Source organism: Acinonyx jubatus, chromosome E1, assembly GCF_027475565.1.
Source record: "Acinonyx jubatus isolate Ajub_Pintada_27869175 chromosome E1, VMU_Ajub_asm_v1.0, whole genome shotgun sequence".
Classification (NCBI taxonomy): Eukaryota; Metazoa; Chordata; class Mammalia; order Carnivora; family Felidae; genus Acinonyx; species Acinonyx jubatus.
In genome coordinates, this window is record NC_069397.1 from 23,301,666 (window position 1) to 23,316,980 (window position 15,315).

Below are 15,315 nucleotides of genomic sequence, written 5' to 3' on the forward strand. Positions count from 1 at the left end.
GCGGCCCCGCCGTCGCCGTCGCCGCCGCCGCCGCCGCCCCCGCAGCCCCCTCCGCCCCCTCGGCCCGCGCCCAGGTTTCGCAGCGCGCCCGCCGCGGTCCTCTGGCAGAGGCCCGGAGAGGGGTAGGGCTGACTGAGTAGCTTGCCTGACTTGAGTCCGGGCAGCAGTCACTTTTGCGTGTGGCGTGTTGCGGGTCGCCAGAGGCTTACCGGTGCGTAGCGCCGTTCGATCCGCGCCAGAGTGCGGTGAGGTGGAGCGGGCCGGTACCGTCCTGCTTTTGTGTTTCTAACATTCCCACCCCCCGCCCCTGTTGCAGCGAAGGAAACTGGGGCCAGTCGGGTTTTGCAGTGCTGCTCGTGGATTAACCAGACGGACTGAATGGTTTAAGGGTAAACAGGGTACGTTTTATTCAGATGCTTCTGGAACGTCGAAATTCTCTTCTTTGGAAAGAACCTTCATCCCCTTTTTGGGCTTTAGGGGCCCAGATAGAGGCGCAATGATGAGAGGATGTGGTGGTCCACTCTGATGTCAATCTTGAGGGCTAGGTACGTCCCAACATCTTTTTACTACTACTAATTATAATAGCTACCATTTGTCGAGTGTTTATTGCATGCCAGGCATTGTACAAAGGCGCTTACATCCATGGTGTCATTTTAATCTTCAACCTTGTGAGGTAGGCACTATTATTATCCCCATTTTCGAGGTGAAGACGTGGAGACTGGCTTATAAATAACTTGGGATCACGGGGCTAGGAAGTGTTGGGAAGGGGATTCAAGCCGTGGTTAATTTCACCGTTATGTGGTTACATCTGTTTAGAAGTCTGTTTCGTAAAAATGCCCAACCTCTGTTTGAATTCATTTGCATTTTCTGCCGGTGTAGCCTCTTTATTCATCTTTCAGTATATGAATACTACAAATTCATCTGAAAAATAATCAGAAAATTCACACAAGCGAAAATAATGTGAAAACCAGCTTCTACTGGTGTTAAATAAGCAGTTAACATTTTGGTTATCGTCTTCCAGACATTTTCCTATGCATCATGCCAGTAGATACATTATAATGTAGTTTTACATTTGATGTAAATCAGAAAATCTATTCAGTCGTTTATTCAACAAATGTTTGAGTAGACACTGTTACAGGTGCTGAGAATTCAGCAGTGAACAAAACAGTCTCTGCCTCATATAATAGTGGGAGAGATTGACAAGACAGTACACGTATTACTAGATAATAGATAATGTCCAGTAATATGTCAAGTTTATGAGGAAAAATAAATCAGAATGAAGGGATAAGAATGATGTGGGCATGGCCTTTTAGATGAGGTAGACAAGGAAGGCCTCTTAATTGAAAGAGCACATAAGCAGAAACCTAATCATTAAACAAGGAAGGCAGCACGTGGGTTTCCAGAGGGAAACTATTCTAGAAGAGAAGCAGCAAATTGCAGTGGCTCTGACATAGGGACTTGCTTGACTTGTTGGAGAAGAAGCAAGGAGACCGATGTGGCTGCAGCACAGCAAATTAGGGAAATAAGTTGGGAAAAGGCAGAAACCAGATCATGCATCATCTCGTAAGCCATGGTTGGACTTTGCATTTTGGAAGGATGTGGTAGAGTATCATGGAAGGGTTAAGAGCAAAAGAGTAATCGGATTTTTTTTTTTTTTTTTTTGACTGAAGGAAACTTATTTAGGGTTTAACAATTCGGAAAACTTATTTTGCCAAGGAGTGTGGATTTGGATTTTATTTATTTTAGAGCAGTTTCTTTGCAGAGATGGCTCATGAAAGACTCCATGATGTGTGGTGTGGGAGGTAATCAGATTTGTTTTGAAAGGATCACTCTGGCAGCTGTGTGGAGAATAGATGGTAGAAACTTTAAAATTACTCTTTAAAACATAAATTTTCTTTTTACACAGCAATCGTTCAACACATGGTTTATCAACATTGGTGTTTCACCTATGTCTTTACACCTTTGCAACCACTCACATCTTTACAAAGATGAGATAGGGTCAGGCACTTCAGGCCTTTTCTTCATGTCTTTCTCGCCTAAACTGAAGGTTTTTGAGACTGGCTTGGGCATATATCCAGATCTGGACGTCATGATTGTCGAATATGAGTCATCAATGTTGTACTATTGTGGAATAAACAATCCCCCACATAATCCTGGGATCTATTTGTTAAAAACAGCATTCAAACACCTGAAAATCATCCTCTGCTTCAGTTGATGTTAGGGTCTCATTAGAATTCCAAGTCCCAATTTAGTTATTGTGCTTAAGAAAGATGTGGAGGAATTTAAAATGCACAGTGAGAGAAGGATAACACTGATTAAGGCAATGCTTTTCTGGGGTTTTGCCTTCAGCAATGTAGTGGATAGTGGCATCAATTTTAAGACCAGCTGAAGGGAAGTGAAAGACCAGTTGTGGGAAGAAAAATTAAAATTTCTGTTTTGGATTTGTGTTTTGCAATCTCAGTGGAAATGATATATTTAAATTTAGAGCTCAGAGGAGAGGCTAGAACTAAAGTTGTATAACCGTATTAAAATTATTTCTTTACATGTGTGTCTTCTTTAGACAGAGCTTGAGGACAGACACTGTCTTTTCTTCTTTGTAACTTCACTGCCTTTATATATAAGAAGAGAAGAAGATACCTGATTTCACTGCAGGTCCAAGCACCTGAACATGACTTAAAAGTAAGGTGACCTGCGATGCTAGGGTGGCTCGGTTGGTTGAGCATGGGACTCTTGATTTTTGCTCAGGTCGTGATCCCAGGGTCATCGGATCGAGCCCTGCCTCGCTGAGTGTTGAGTCTGCTTAAGATTCTCTTCTCTCTCCCTCTGCCTCTCCCCAGCGCTCGCTCTCTCTCTCTCTCTCTCTGTCTCTCTCTGTCTCTCTCTCTCTCTCTTTCTCACACGCACACACACACACACACACACACACACAAAATAAAAGTTTAAAAAAAAAAAGGGGTGACCATAAGTCCCAATTTGCTCAGGTCAGTTCTGATTTGTTCTTGTCCTCTTATAATTAGTAATATTGTCCCATTTCACTCTCAGAAGCATCTCAGTTTGTACAATAAGTTATATGGCCACTGTTTGTAGAAAGACCTTCAGGGTCTAGAATCTTCCTATTTCTTTGTCAGCACCACCCCATCCTATTCTTCATTTCCCAGCCCAACAGAAATACCTCCATTTCTCCGTATGCACTCTGATACTTCCAGGCTTCCTTTGCCTGGTTCTTCCACCTCAACCTAGACATCGCTTCCTCAGGAACATCTTTCCTGACCCCCCTCCCTGCCCCCAAACTCTGGGTTAAGTAGCCGCCTTCTCCTCCTCCTCCTCCTTCTTCTTCTTTTACTTTTTAAAATGTTTTTATTTATTTTGAGAGACACACCATGAGTGAGAGAGGGGCAGAGAGAGAGAGGGAGACACAGAATCTGAGGCAGGCTCCAGGCTCTGAGCTGTCAGCCTAGAGCCTGACTCGGGGCTTGAACTCATAAACTGTGAGATCATGATCTGAGCCAAAGTCAGATACTTAGCCAACTGAGTCACCCAGGTGCCCCATAGGGTAGCCTTCTGAACATGTTTCTAGAGCACCTTGTATTCAACTGGTTACAGCCTTTTCTTCCCTCACTAAATATGTCTGTAAAGGAACCTGAAAAAAACTTCATAAGACAGAAATTTACATTAATAATATCCAAGATCAGTTTATGTTGAAGTAATATTTTTGAAGGCTGAACTTTAGGACAGATCAATATCACATCTTCGAAGCCCTTCCATTCTTAAATTTTTTTTAACGTTTATTTATTTTTGAGAGAGAGACAGGGCATGAGCAGGAGAGGGGCAGAGAGAGAGGGAGACACAGAATCTGAGGCAGGCTCCAGGCTCTGAGCTGTCAGCACAGAGCCCAACACGGGACTTGAACTCACAAACTGTAAGATCATGACCTGAACCAAAGTCAGACGCTCAACTGACTGAGCCACCCAAGTGCCCTGAAGCCCTTCCATTCTTAATGGAGGAAGTTGGCTTTGGAACTTGAAATCCAAGAGGGAAAATTGTATCCTACTCCCAGGGTCTGTCTATGATGTAGGTGCCATTGACCAAGTCCACAATATCTCAGCAGCTCCTCTTCAACTGTTAAGCTGGTGTAATTAAAATCAAGTGCAGGTTCTGAGCTTCCCTCTGTATGGAAATGATTCTCTACCATTTCTAGTTACTCGTTCTGAGTGCTGAAAGTCTTTATGAACTTTATCTCATCTAATACTTATTTTTCCTGTAACTGAGGTGGTTCTTTGCAGTTTGGTATACAAGTAGATAAAAACAAAAAATCTAAAAGTCTATGCCTTCTTGTGGGTTTCAACTTCCTACCCTTTAAACTCTAAGGTATACCCAGTAAATGTAAGTTAGCCAGAGATTTAGGACCTGGGGCAAAGTCCTTTGCCAGTTACAGGGGCTCTTCAAGGCAAGGAATCTTCCATGACATACTTAGTAGAGAGGGTTTCACCCCACAGAAGGCATGAACCTCAAAGATTACAGTTCTTAGCTCTCAGCTCTTTGAGTTCACATGCTGAGTTACTTTCACAGAAGCACAGACTCCTCTGTGGCCCAGCTCAGGACTGGTTCCAGCCTCCTCAGCCTCTGCTGCTGCTTCTTGCATTCAGCAGCATTGCTTTCCTCCTTCCTGCCCGTCCTTACTCCTCCCTCCTTATCTTTCTCTTTTTGTGATCACCCTAGTCAAAGGAGTTAAGGGATCAATTATTTTCTTTCCAGAAGGTTCCTAGACTGCTTATTTAACTTGATCCACCCCCGGGCTCTGGGCTGATGGCTCAGAGCCTGGAGCCTGCGTCCGATTCTGTGTCTCCCTCTCTCTCTGCCCCTCCCCCGTTCATGCTCTGTCTCTGTCTCAAAAATAAATAAAAATGTTAAAAAAAAAATTTATAACTTGATCCACCCCAATTATGACCAGCCTGTAGAGGAAAGGTTGAAGCACTTCTGCTAATCTGTTTATAGAAATGTAAGGTCTGTGTAGCCCTTTCTCCACATGGTGGCCTGTCAGGATGCTTCTGCATAAGTAAGAGGGTCCTAAAGATCTCAGAGATGAACAAGAAGGAAAAAAATTTTTCCTACAGGGGCCTACTGCATCCTACTTTTACAGATAAGGAAAAATAAGGCTCAGAAAAGTAAAACAAAACAGAATAAAACAAAACAAAAAACGCTTGCCCAAAGTCATTTAGTCAGTGGGTAGCACAGCCAGAATGAAAACCAGACCTGGCCAAATGTAACTAATAAACAGTCCATATGTAACTTAAAACTGAAGAGTTAGCAGATAATCAGGATTTTCATAATGCCATGGCCATTAAGCAAAGTGTTCATGAATCTGGGCTTTTGCTTCCCACCTCTTTTGCCTCTTCCTCATCACACTGACTTCTTTTTGATCTATACAAAGTGCAAAGTATCTGTCTCATTAGCCACCAGGCTTCGGGTAGAATCCAAAAAGGTGAACTAGGAATATATTGGTGCTGAGTGACTTCTGTTTATCAGAAAAATTTTAACTACCAAATTTAACTACTACCCTTTACCACCTTCAAGTATTTAAGCAAGCTGTTATCTTTATGTGCTTTTTTTTCTCACGTATAAAATGAAAATTATAGTACCTAATCCATGAGAGTTTTGTAAGAATATGGCTATATGTATAAAATACCTAGTTCAGGGGCTGGCTCAGTTGGTAGAGTGTGCAACTCTTGATTCCAAGGTTATGAGTTCAAGCCTCATGTTGGGTGTAGAGATTACTTAAAAATAAAAAAATAAATGGGAATGCAAGCTGGTGCAGCCACTCTGGAAAACAGTATGGAGGTTCCTCAAAAAACTAAAAATAGAACTACCCTATGACCCAGCAATTGCACTACTAGGCATTTATCCAGGGGATACAGGTGTGCTGTTTCGAAGGGGCACATGCACCCCAATGTTTATAGCAGCACTGTCAACAATAGCTAACGTATGGAAATAGCACAAATGTCTGTGGGCCCAAATTCATCCATCAAGGGATGAATGGATAAAGAAGATGTATATATATACAATGGAGTATTACTCAGCAATCAAAAAGAATGAAATCTTGCCATTTGCAACTACAGGGACGGAACTGGAGGGTATTATGCTAAGTGAAATTAGTCAAAGAAAGACAAAAATCATATGACTTCACCCATATGAGGACTTTAAGAGACAAAACAGATGAACATAAGGGAAGGGAAACAAAAATAATATAAAAACAGGGAGGGGGACAACACATAAGAGACTCTTAAATATGGAGAACAAACAGAGGGTTACTGGAGGGGTTGTGGGCTAAATGGGTAAGGGGCATTAAGGAATCTACTCCTGAAATTGTTGTTGCACTATATACTAACTAATTTGGATGTAAATTTAAAAAATAAAATAAAATAATAAAAATAAAAATAAAAATCTGCTGGATTTTAGAAGCCAAAAAAAAGAACATTTTTTTTAACTATGATGCTCTGAAGTACCAAAATCTGTATTTATGTTATCAGCACAAACCAAATCATTTTAACTTCATTTTAACTACTGAATCAACTGATATGTCTTCCAGTAATGTCACTTTTGAGAGAATTAACTTGTGAAAGCTTTCTTTTCTTCCGTGAATTGGATGAAAAAATGGAATCAGTGTTAAAATTCACTGGTTCCTATTTCGAGGAAGTGACGATATTGACATAAAAGTGACATCACTGAGCAAATGCCTTTTTGCTAATGCATTAATAGCTATCAGTTCATTCTATGTACATACACAAGAAAATATGAAGTCATAACAAGCAAAAGTAGTATTCATGAAGAAGAGTTATTTAATCTAAAAGAAAAGTCATGTCACTAAAATGATAGGCAAATTGACCTTTGTAGATACAAGTGTTAAATCATTGTCTTTGGTCACCGTCCTAAAATAATAAGTTCTGAAATGGGGAAGCTTCTTAAGCAGATTTGTGTTCTCTGCTATCTATATTATCAGTGTTATCACTTTGGTGCCATTGGTGGATGGATGGTAAATGTTCACAAACATTTTAAGTTAAACATGGAATGTCAACAATACTGAATAACAAAAATGCATTCATTTTTTTCATGAAATATGTGCTTTAGTTTTTTAAACATACTGCTGTCAAAATGACTTAAAAATGAAAATATTACCAAACAATAAAATGAATAGCTATATGCTTACCAAATAAATAAATAAAAATTAAAAATCTAAAAGTAAAATATCTAGTTCATGGTGGGAGTCAAATAAATTATAATTGTAATTCTAATTCTAGAAGTGCTCCATAGGATGACCATGGGGCTTGTTTAGAAGTTGAACTAGGCTAGGTTGGCCAGTGCTCAACATTAGAATTTTTTCATTATTTGAATCATATCTACCTACTAGAAACCTGTAGGTTTCCAGAGCACCAAACAATTAAATAGAATTTCATTTGCTGCTTGCTTCTTTAGCACCTTACTGTTTACAATAAAGAGGGTGTAAATTATCTCACAGGTCACAGAACCAATACATAGTTGCAATCGAGAATGGATAATCCAGCTTTACCTCTAACACAGAACAAACTTGAGCTATGTCCCATTACTTCATGTAAATAGTGAACAGACTAATGCATTATGAGCAATTAACTATAAGAATCTTCCTTAGAGTACAGTATGAGTACTTTACTATTATAATCAAGTAAAATTTACAATGAGGTTAATCTGATGTGTATTTAATGATATATGTATTTGTTATTGTGCTGCGTGATAATTAGGCCTTAAATGTTAAGCTGTTTCCATAAATGACTAATTGGTTGTTTTTACATAGCAAAACACATTTTTTAGTGTTTGTCTCCTCACTTTATTAATTTTCTAGAATCTATAATCATGCCAAGGACAATAGTTTTCCCTGACTCTAGTGTTTAATCATGCACACACACACACACACTTTCAAAATGAAACAGCAAGGTTCTCCTCCCAATTTGGCGCTAAAAATAGCTATTGCTCAAGTCTTTCTGTATATATTTTCTCGTTTTAGTTCTTAAAAGCCCATTAAGAGAGGTGTTGTTACTCCCATTTTACTGATGCAGAAACTGATGCTCAGAGAGTGGAAGCAGGCAGCATAGTAGAGATTCAAACTTCTACCTCCAACTTGTAAGCACTACTTTTTACAACCTCAGAAGGTAAGGTGATGGATCCCAACCAAGATATGTAAAGATTTTTAAGAAGTGGACTGGCTCCTGAGAAATACCGAGTACATATAGCATATCCAAAGGGAGAATGAATCGCCTGAAGGAGGGAGGGGTTAGTTAGTAATGGAAGAGTTGAAGCCTATGGAGGCTGACTTTCTGACTGTCCATTCAAGGAAAAGAGTCTTGGCCAATGAATTTTATGCATAATCACCCTGTTACAGGCTGCTATATTGTAGAGATACTATACCAGCCTAATGCCAACGAATATTTGAATTTTAGAACTTAACCTGCTAGTTCTGATTCCTTAAGAAAGAATTAGTATAGGGGCTAAACTAGTGTTTCTCAAGATTTTTATTATTATTTTCAGCCAGAAAGAGCCTTCTTAACACTTTTTTCCCTAATTGCTTCTTCCCCCAATGAAGTTCTAATACTACAGATCTGCCAGATAGAAACCTGTTTATATATTAAAACATATATATATATATATATATATATACAGTATATAAAAAGAGTAAGATTTTTTTTCTGCCACTCAAGAATAAGATTTTTTTCTCTTCCATTGAGAGTGCAAACAATTATACATGAATAAATGCAGCTTCCCATACAGGCTTACCTTCAGGTTCAGGATATGCCAGTTATACAGAGGATAGTATTTTTGTACATATGACAATCATATTGCTAGTTGTAATTGATAAATTTACATATGAGCTTGGTTAGGGTAAACCTGCTGCTAAATATTGGGACCATTCTCTGTGTGTGGAAAAGTTGGGTTTCTAAGCCTATAAAGTAGCCTGAGAGGCCTTCTGACAGTCTGCTAGTCTTCTACAAGTCAACCTACAGAACATATTTTTTTATTTGAAACTTTTAGAACATTCTTATGTGTTCATTTCTCTACTTTGTAAATATTATTTAGCCCTATTCTAGGCCAAGGACTGCACCAGGACTAATAAAATGGTCTCTGCTCTCAAAAAGATGCTCATTGTCCAGTTGGGGAGACAGATATACATAAAAATAATTGCAACATAATACATGCTGTAACAGAGATGTGCTAGGTACACTAAGGGCTCCAAGGAGGGACTCACCAATTATAGGGAGAATTAACTTCCACTCTGGGAAGTGGTGAGTTAAGTCTTGGAGAAGAGTGGGAAGGAAATTCCAAGTAAAAGGAATTATTCAAAGGCCACAGCATGAAATAGGGTGGCCAGTTTGGTCTATATGACTGGAGTACAGAGAGCAAGAAGGAGGGCCACTGTAGTTGATGTTATATGGGTAGACAGAGGTCAGACTGTAGCGGGCTTTGTACTTTACTCAGAGGCCACGGAAAGCCAGTGAAGCATTTTGAATTGGGAAATAACGTTATCACTCATCTGGGTTTTAGACCTGAATCTCTCTGGCAGTGATGTGGACTGAAAAGCAACAAAATGAAAGGCCAGGGGTTTTAGCAGTCCAAGTAAGGGATGATGAGGGCTTGAACTAGCTCCATTAGAATGGGGATGAAGAAGAAGAAATGGAATGGACTTAAAGTGTTTAAGAAGCAATTAATGGATTAGGGGAGAAAAGTGAGAAGTAATAGAATTACAGGTAATTTTCAAATGTCCAGCATGGTTGACTAGATGGATGATGGTGCTGTTTACCAAGAAAGGGACCATCAGGCAAAGAGCAGACCTGAAGGGGAAAGGGCAGGCTTTGTTCTGGATATGTTGAGTTTGAGGGTCTGTAGGATGTACAGGTGACCTTCACTAGGCAGATTCAAAAGCTAAAGGAGAAGTCTGGGTCAGATACACAGATTAGGGAGTTAGCACAAATTGCTGGAAATTTTGAAGCCACAGGAGAGGATGAGATTGCTTGAGTTCATTGAATAGAGAAAAGAGAAACTATGGGTAAAGAATAGAAATTTGGATGACAACAGGTAAGACAGAGGAAGAGCCCATGATCCAGAAAGGGAGAAGTAGATGTAAGAGAAGTGACAATAAAGATGGGAGGTTGGGGGTAGTCAGCAGAGCATTATTCAGACCCTGTAGGCCCTAAGCACTGAAAACATGGTGCTTCTCATTTAATTTTAAATAAAAATATTGGGGTGCCTGCCTGGCTCAGTTGGTAGAGCATGTGATTCTTTTATTTTTTTTTTATTTTTTATTTATTTTTTATTTTTAATTTTTAGAGAGAGAGCAAGAGAGCCCGTGAGCAGGGGAGAGGGGCAGAGGGAGAGTGAGAGAGAATCCCAAGCAGGCTCCATGCTTAGCATGGAGCCTGACGTGGGGCTTGATCCCATTACCCTGGGATTGTGACCTGTGCTAAAATCAAGAATAAGACACTCAACTGACTAAACCACCCAGGCACCCCAAGCATGCAATTCTTGATCTTGAGGTTGTAAGTTGGAATCCCACTTTGGGAATAGAGTTTATTTGAAAAATTTTTTTAATCTTTAAAATAAAAATGTTGTAAGATATAAAGTGTGTGTAAGGAGACTCCAACAAAGTTCTAATTTTTTCCTTTGGTGACCTCTCTGCTTATATCTTCTTTACTATTATTTTGCTGCCCCTGACTTGTTAGTTCCCTAAGTACATGTTTATTTAGCTACTCAGTAATCTAGGAATATAGCACTAAAGTACATCAAAGAAAATGAATTCATCAACAGTGCCAAATATTACAGAGAAGTCAAAGATAAAGGTTAAAAAAATTCTCTTTGGGAAAAAAAAGTTACCAGTTATACAAGCATATGGAAAGACAGATGTAACAGAATAAAATGTATAGAAGTATACCAAAATAAATATAGAAATTTAATATATAATAAAGGTATGCTACTGAATAAACGGTGCAGACAATTGGATAACCATCTGGAAAAAATAAATGCCAGTGTGTACCTCACATCAAGATAAACTCCAAATGGGTTAAATATTTAAATAAAAATATAAAAATTAAAAGCAGAAAATATGAGAAAATTCCTTTAGAATCTTGACACAGCTGCAGAACTAGGGACATGATGTAAGTTAAACAGGCATGGTCCCCTGTTCTTAGTGTAGCTCACCTATGAGAGAGGCTCCCATCAAATGCCACAGGAAAACAATTACAAACAGATGAATACCATGGAGGAAATTTACACCATAAACCTAATGGAGTTTGGGAGGTCAAGGAGGGCTCTATGAAGTAGGTGGCTGTTAAGCCAATATCTGAGAGATGAGTAGGAGTTAAATAGGCAAACAGTAGTGAAGGAAGGGGAAGGCGGAGGTTAAGGGAGTGGAAACAGTGTATGAGGCACAGAGAACATCATAGTCTCTGAGACAAGCAGGAAGGAAGCCAGGCCACTGTGGCCAAAACTAGAGTATGGGGAACAATGCCGGGAGATGAGGCTGGAGAGGAAGACAGGCTAGACTATTTAGGGCCTTAGCTGTTTAAGGATTTTGGGCTTTGTCCTGATAGCAGTGGGAAGTCACTGGATAGTTTTTAGCGGAAGAGTAACACGATCAAATTTGCATGTTGAAAAGCTCATTCTGGCTACAGGGTGGAGAACCGTGTGCAGAGAGGCAAGAGAGCAACCATGAGGAAATAGAGGCCCTTGTGGTAGTTTAGGCCAGCAATGTGCTCCTTAACCTACTTGTTTTCCTAACATTACTTTAGCAGAAGACAGAGCCTTTATTCTTATGTAGTAGAGGTGTAGGATGGATGTGGAGGAAATGTTAGCTCTTGCTACTATCTGCAGTTAGAGGATAAGAGGTATCCTTTTAATCCTTAATCCCCCAGGAAGAATAAGTGGGTAGGAGACAAAGGATTTCATTGAAAGTATAGATATGGGAAATTATTTCCTATCTAGGTGGGAAGAAGGGAGCGGAAAGGGTAAACAGTGACAACACAGAAGAGGAGGCCATGCTTCCCTAATGTGATGTTACTCTGGCACATGGACTATGTTCTGTCAAAAGTCCATCTTTCCTGTGCTTAGGCAAATAAAAATGTTGGGCAAAGATACTTTATGGTTTACCCTGGAGAGCTCTGTGCTTTTTAGTGGAAAATAGACCAAAGAGTTTAGCTATTGCTGCTGCATGTTGCAATTCTTTTCAACACTGTGGAGTCCTTACAAATGTCTAGGAAAAAAATATCTAAATAAATCATTCTGAAATTGAACCTGTGCATTACTTAGCTGTTTTAATTTCAGAATAAGACAATGACAGGTAGTAGTAGCTTTGTGAGACCTGCTTTTTTTCTCTTCCAGCCATAAAGAATTGAATAGGGTGGGAACATTCCGACAACCCAGCTACCTTATTTTGTCATGTATGGGTTGGCAAAGCAGAGTCCTTCAAGATGGGAGTCCTTGAAATCCTTCTAAGAAATATGTTCAGTTTTGTGGGAGTTTTAAGTGTGTCAGATAGCTTTTTATTTTTTAACTTATTTTTATTTAAGTTTATTTATTTTTGAGCGGGGCAGGGGTGGGGTGAGGCAGATGAAAGAGGATCCCAAGTGGGCCCTATGCTGACAGCGAGAGCCTCGAATGGGGCTCAAACTCATGAACCATAAGATCATGACCTGAGCCGAAGGCAGATGCTTAAGTGAGGCACCCAGGCGCCCCTCAAATAACTTTTTAAATGCAGTCATAGAAGGCAAAGTCAAAACAAATTCGTGGAGCCAAATGGGATTTCCAGAGCTTCAGAGCCTGAAAGTTGTTTGTTTATGTGTAAATCTGCATGTTGAGGAATAACATCTTAGAAATACACTTTTGATCATAGCATGTTTCACAAAGGATTAGTGTCCAAAAATATGACCAAGAATACAGACTTCTATAACTCAATAAAAATGACTAACTTGGGTGCCTGACTGGCTTAATCAGTAGAGCATGCGACTCAATCTCAGGGTTGTGAGTTCAAGCCCCACGTTGAGTTTAGAGATTACTTAAAAATAAAATCTTAAAAAAAAAAAAAAAAAAGGACTAACAAACCAAATGAAAAAAGGGAAAGGTTATAAGCAAGCAGGAGAAAACCTGGGGATGAATTCAGTGTCTCTTCTGTTGAATGTTTGATCCTTCTAGGGAGCAATAAGGACTTTATAGTATAGTCTGCACTGTTACTCTTCTTTTCTGGTACATTAGGGAGAAGTAGTGACCTGAATAAATCCTTGGAGAGTCTTCTCAGCATCATCTTATTATGTGGATGCCATGACACTATACCTCTAAACATATTCTTCTCCATCCTATTTCATAATAATTTTAGAAAATAGATTTAAAATAGGACAGAATGTGACTGTTAAGAATGCTTTTTCCCCCCCTTTAGGCCAGTAATATGTACAGACTTCACATTTGTTTGCATTTGCTTATTTTACATTTATTTATGCCCACTTTTTTCAGAGGACGAAGTTAGTAACTTCAGCCACTGGGTGGCGCAAATTCACAAGTCTGGTAAAAGTTTGTGCATTACAACCCATGGCTCACCCATTGCTACATGGTACCACATTAAGGAAGTTTAGTTAAAAGGCTTTGGAAACCTGAAATTTAACTATAGGTATGGGTCCAAGTTCCCTAGGAATTCAGATTAAAGGAAATTTCTGCTATTAGATGCCTGGTAAGTCAGGTCACTAAATAAGGAAAGGAAAAAGCAAAGTGGTAGAATAAGAAACAGAGAAAGAAAGATGAAGAGATAAATATGAGAGAAAACAATATAAGTTCAGAGAGATGAATTCAAATGTTACCAACAATTCTAGGATGGCCTCTCATTGGTTTGCATCTACCTGGTAACCAAAAGCAGTTTTGATTGAAAATAAAGATACCTCAAAAAAATAAAGATTACCTTGTTTTCTTCTAGAAAGTTATGCTACCCTCAGCTATCCATTTAGTGCTATGAAATTATCAACATTTTTTTTTGAGTGTCTGCTATGAATATAGTACTTTGTTGGTTGGATTCAAAATAATATAGACAAATTAACACAGCAACTACAGGCCTTAAGCATAAGAACTAGACAGTGTACATAAAAAGATAGATGGTGACTCTATCTATCTTGTGAGCTCCAGAAATAGAATCGTTTCTGAGAGGGGAGGGGAAGTATGGATGCAGGAGTGGAGGATCAGAGGGGGAGGGAGGGAGGGGCCATAAGACTGTCAACCTGTCCAAGGCAAAGAAAAAAAGAAGGATTCCTAGCTCCTAGTCATAAGTACATACAGCAACTCTTCCTTGGAACATGGCTATTTCTGGACATAAACATAGGAAAAATGCTCAAGGTCAGAATCTGCTAAACACTGCTTAATGAAGCTCTAAAGTAAGAAGGGTGGGGATAGAGAATGATTAGGATAGAGCCTTCCTTAAGTCCCTCTCTAATTAGTAACTGAGAAAAGGAGGGGTGCTCAGGGCCTGCTCAAGGCCTTTCTCAGGTCCAGAGAATAGGTCGCTTTGATTTTTGAGATCACAGGTATATAAATGAATCACAGGTTAAAAATGGGGAAACGGGGTGCCTGCGTGGCTCAGTAAGTTAAGCATCCGACTTCTGATATCGGCTCAGGTCATGATCTCACACACAGTTTGTGGATTTGAGCCCGTGTTGGGCTCAGCACTGACAGTGCAAAGCCTGCTTGGGATTCTCTCTCTTCTCTCTCTGCCTCTCCCCCGCTTATACTGTCTCTCTCTTTCTCTCAAAATAAACTTAAAAGAAATTTTAAAGTGAAGAAACAGCAAAACAGGGATATAAAATTGTATATTTTAAGTCTTTATATTGAACAAAGTTATGCTTTTAACACACAGTTGCAACTATTAATGTGATTCAGTAATACCTTTAAAAGTTTAAGTTGGAGGTTTCTGTGAATGTGCCTTCTCTGTCCTAAGCAATTACCCACCTTAATCTGTGGGCCTGTCAGAAAGTATTGGGGTTACTTAGGCCCTTCAAAAAGGTGGAATGACTTCCAGCCTTCTCAACTTTAAGACTTGAAAAACAGCATGACTTAATACTTGTGCCAGCTAGGGTGCCTGGCTAACTCAGTTGGTAGAGCATGTGACTCTTAATCTCAGAGTTGTGGGTTCAAGCCCCATGCTGGGTGTAGAGATTTCTTTAAAAGTAAAGAAAGAAAAATCTAGGGGCTGGCTCAATCAGTAGAACATGTAACTCTTGATCTTGGGGTCATGAGTTTGAGCCACATTTGGGCATAGAGATTACT

At 39.5% G+C, this 15,315-nt stretch overlaps 1 protein-coding gene across 2 annotated transcripts in view; it reads left to right on the forward strand.

The window, feature by feature from the left end:
- Positions 1-402: 402 nt before the first annotated feature.
- The window catches only part of ACACA (acetyl-CoA carboxylase alpha), a 279,058-nt gene continuing 264,145 nt past the window's right edge, over positions 403-15,315 (forward strand). Inside the window, exon 1 of one of the 2 annotated variants that reach the window (XM_015078426.3) lies at positions 403-545. Coding sequence is in view for 1 of the 2 variants with exons in the window: in XM_053212303.1 (XP_053068278.1) it covers positions 508-545 (38 nt within the window). In the remaining variant the exon portion in view is untranslated. The remainder of the gene's footprint in view (positions 546-15,315) is intronic. The other variant, XM_053212303.1, reaches the window with a different exon arrangement.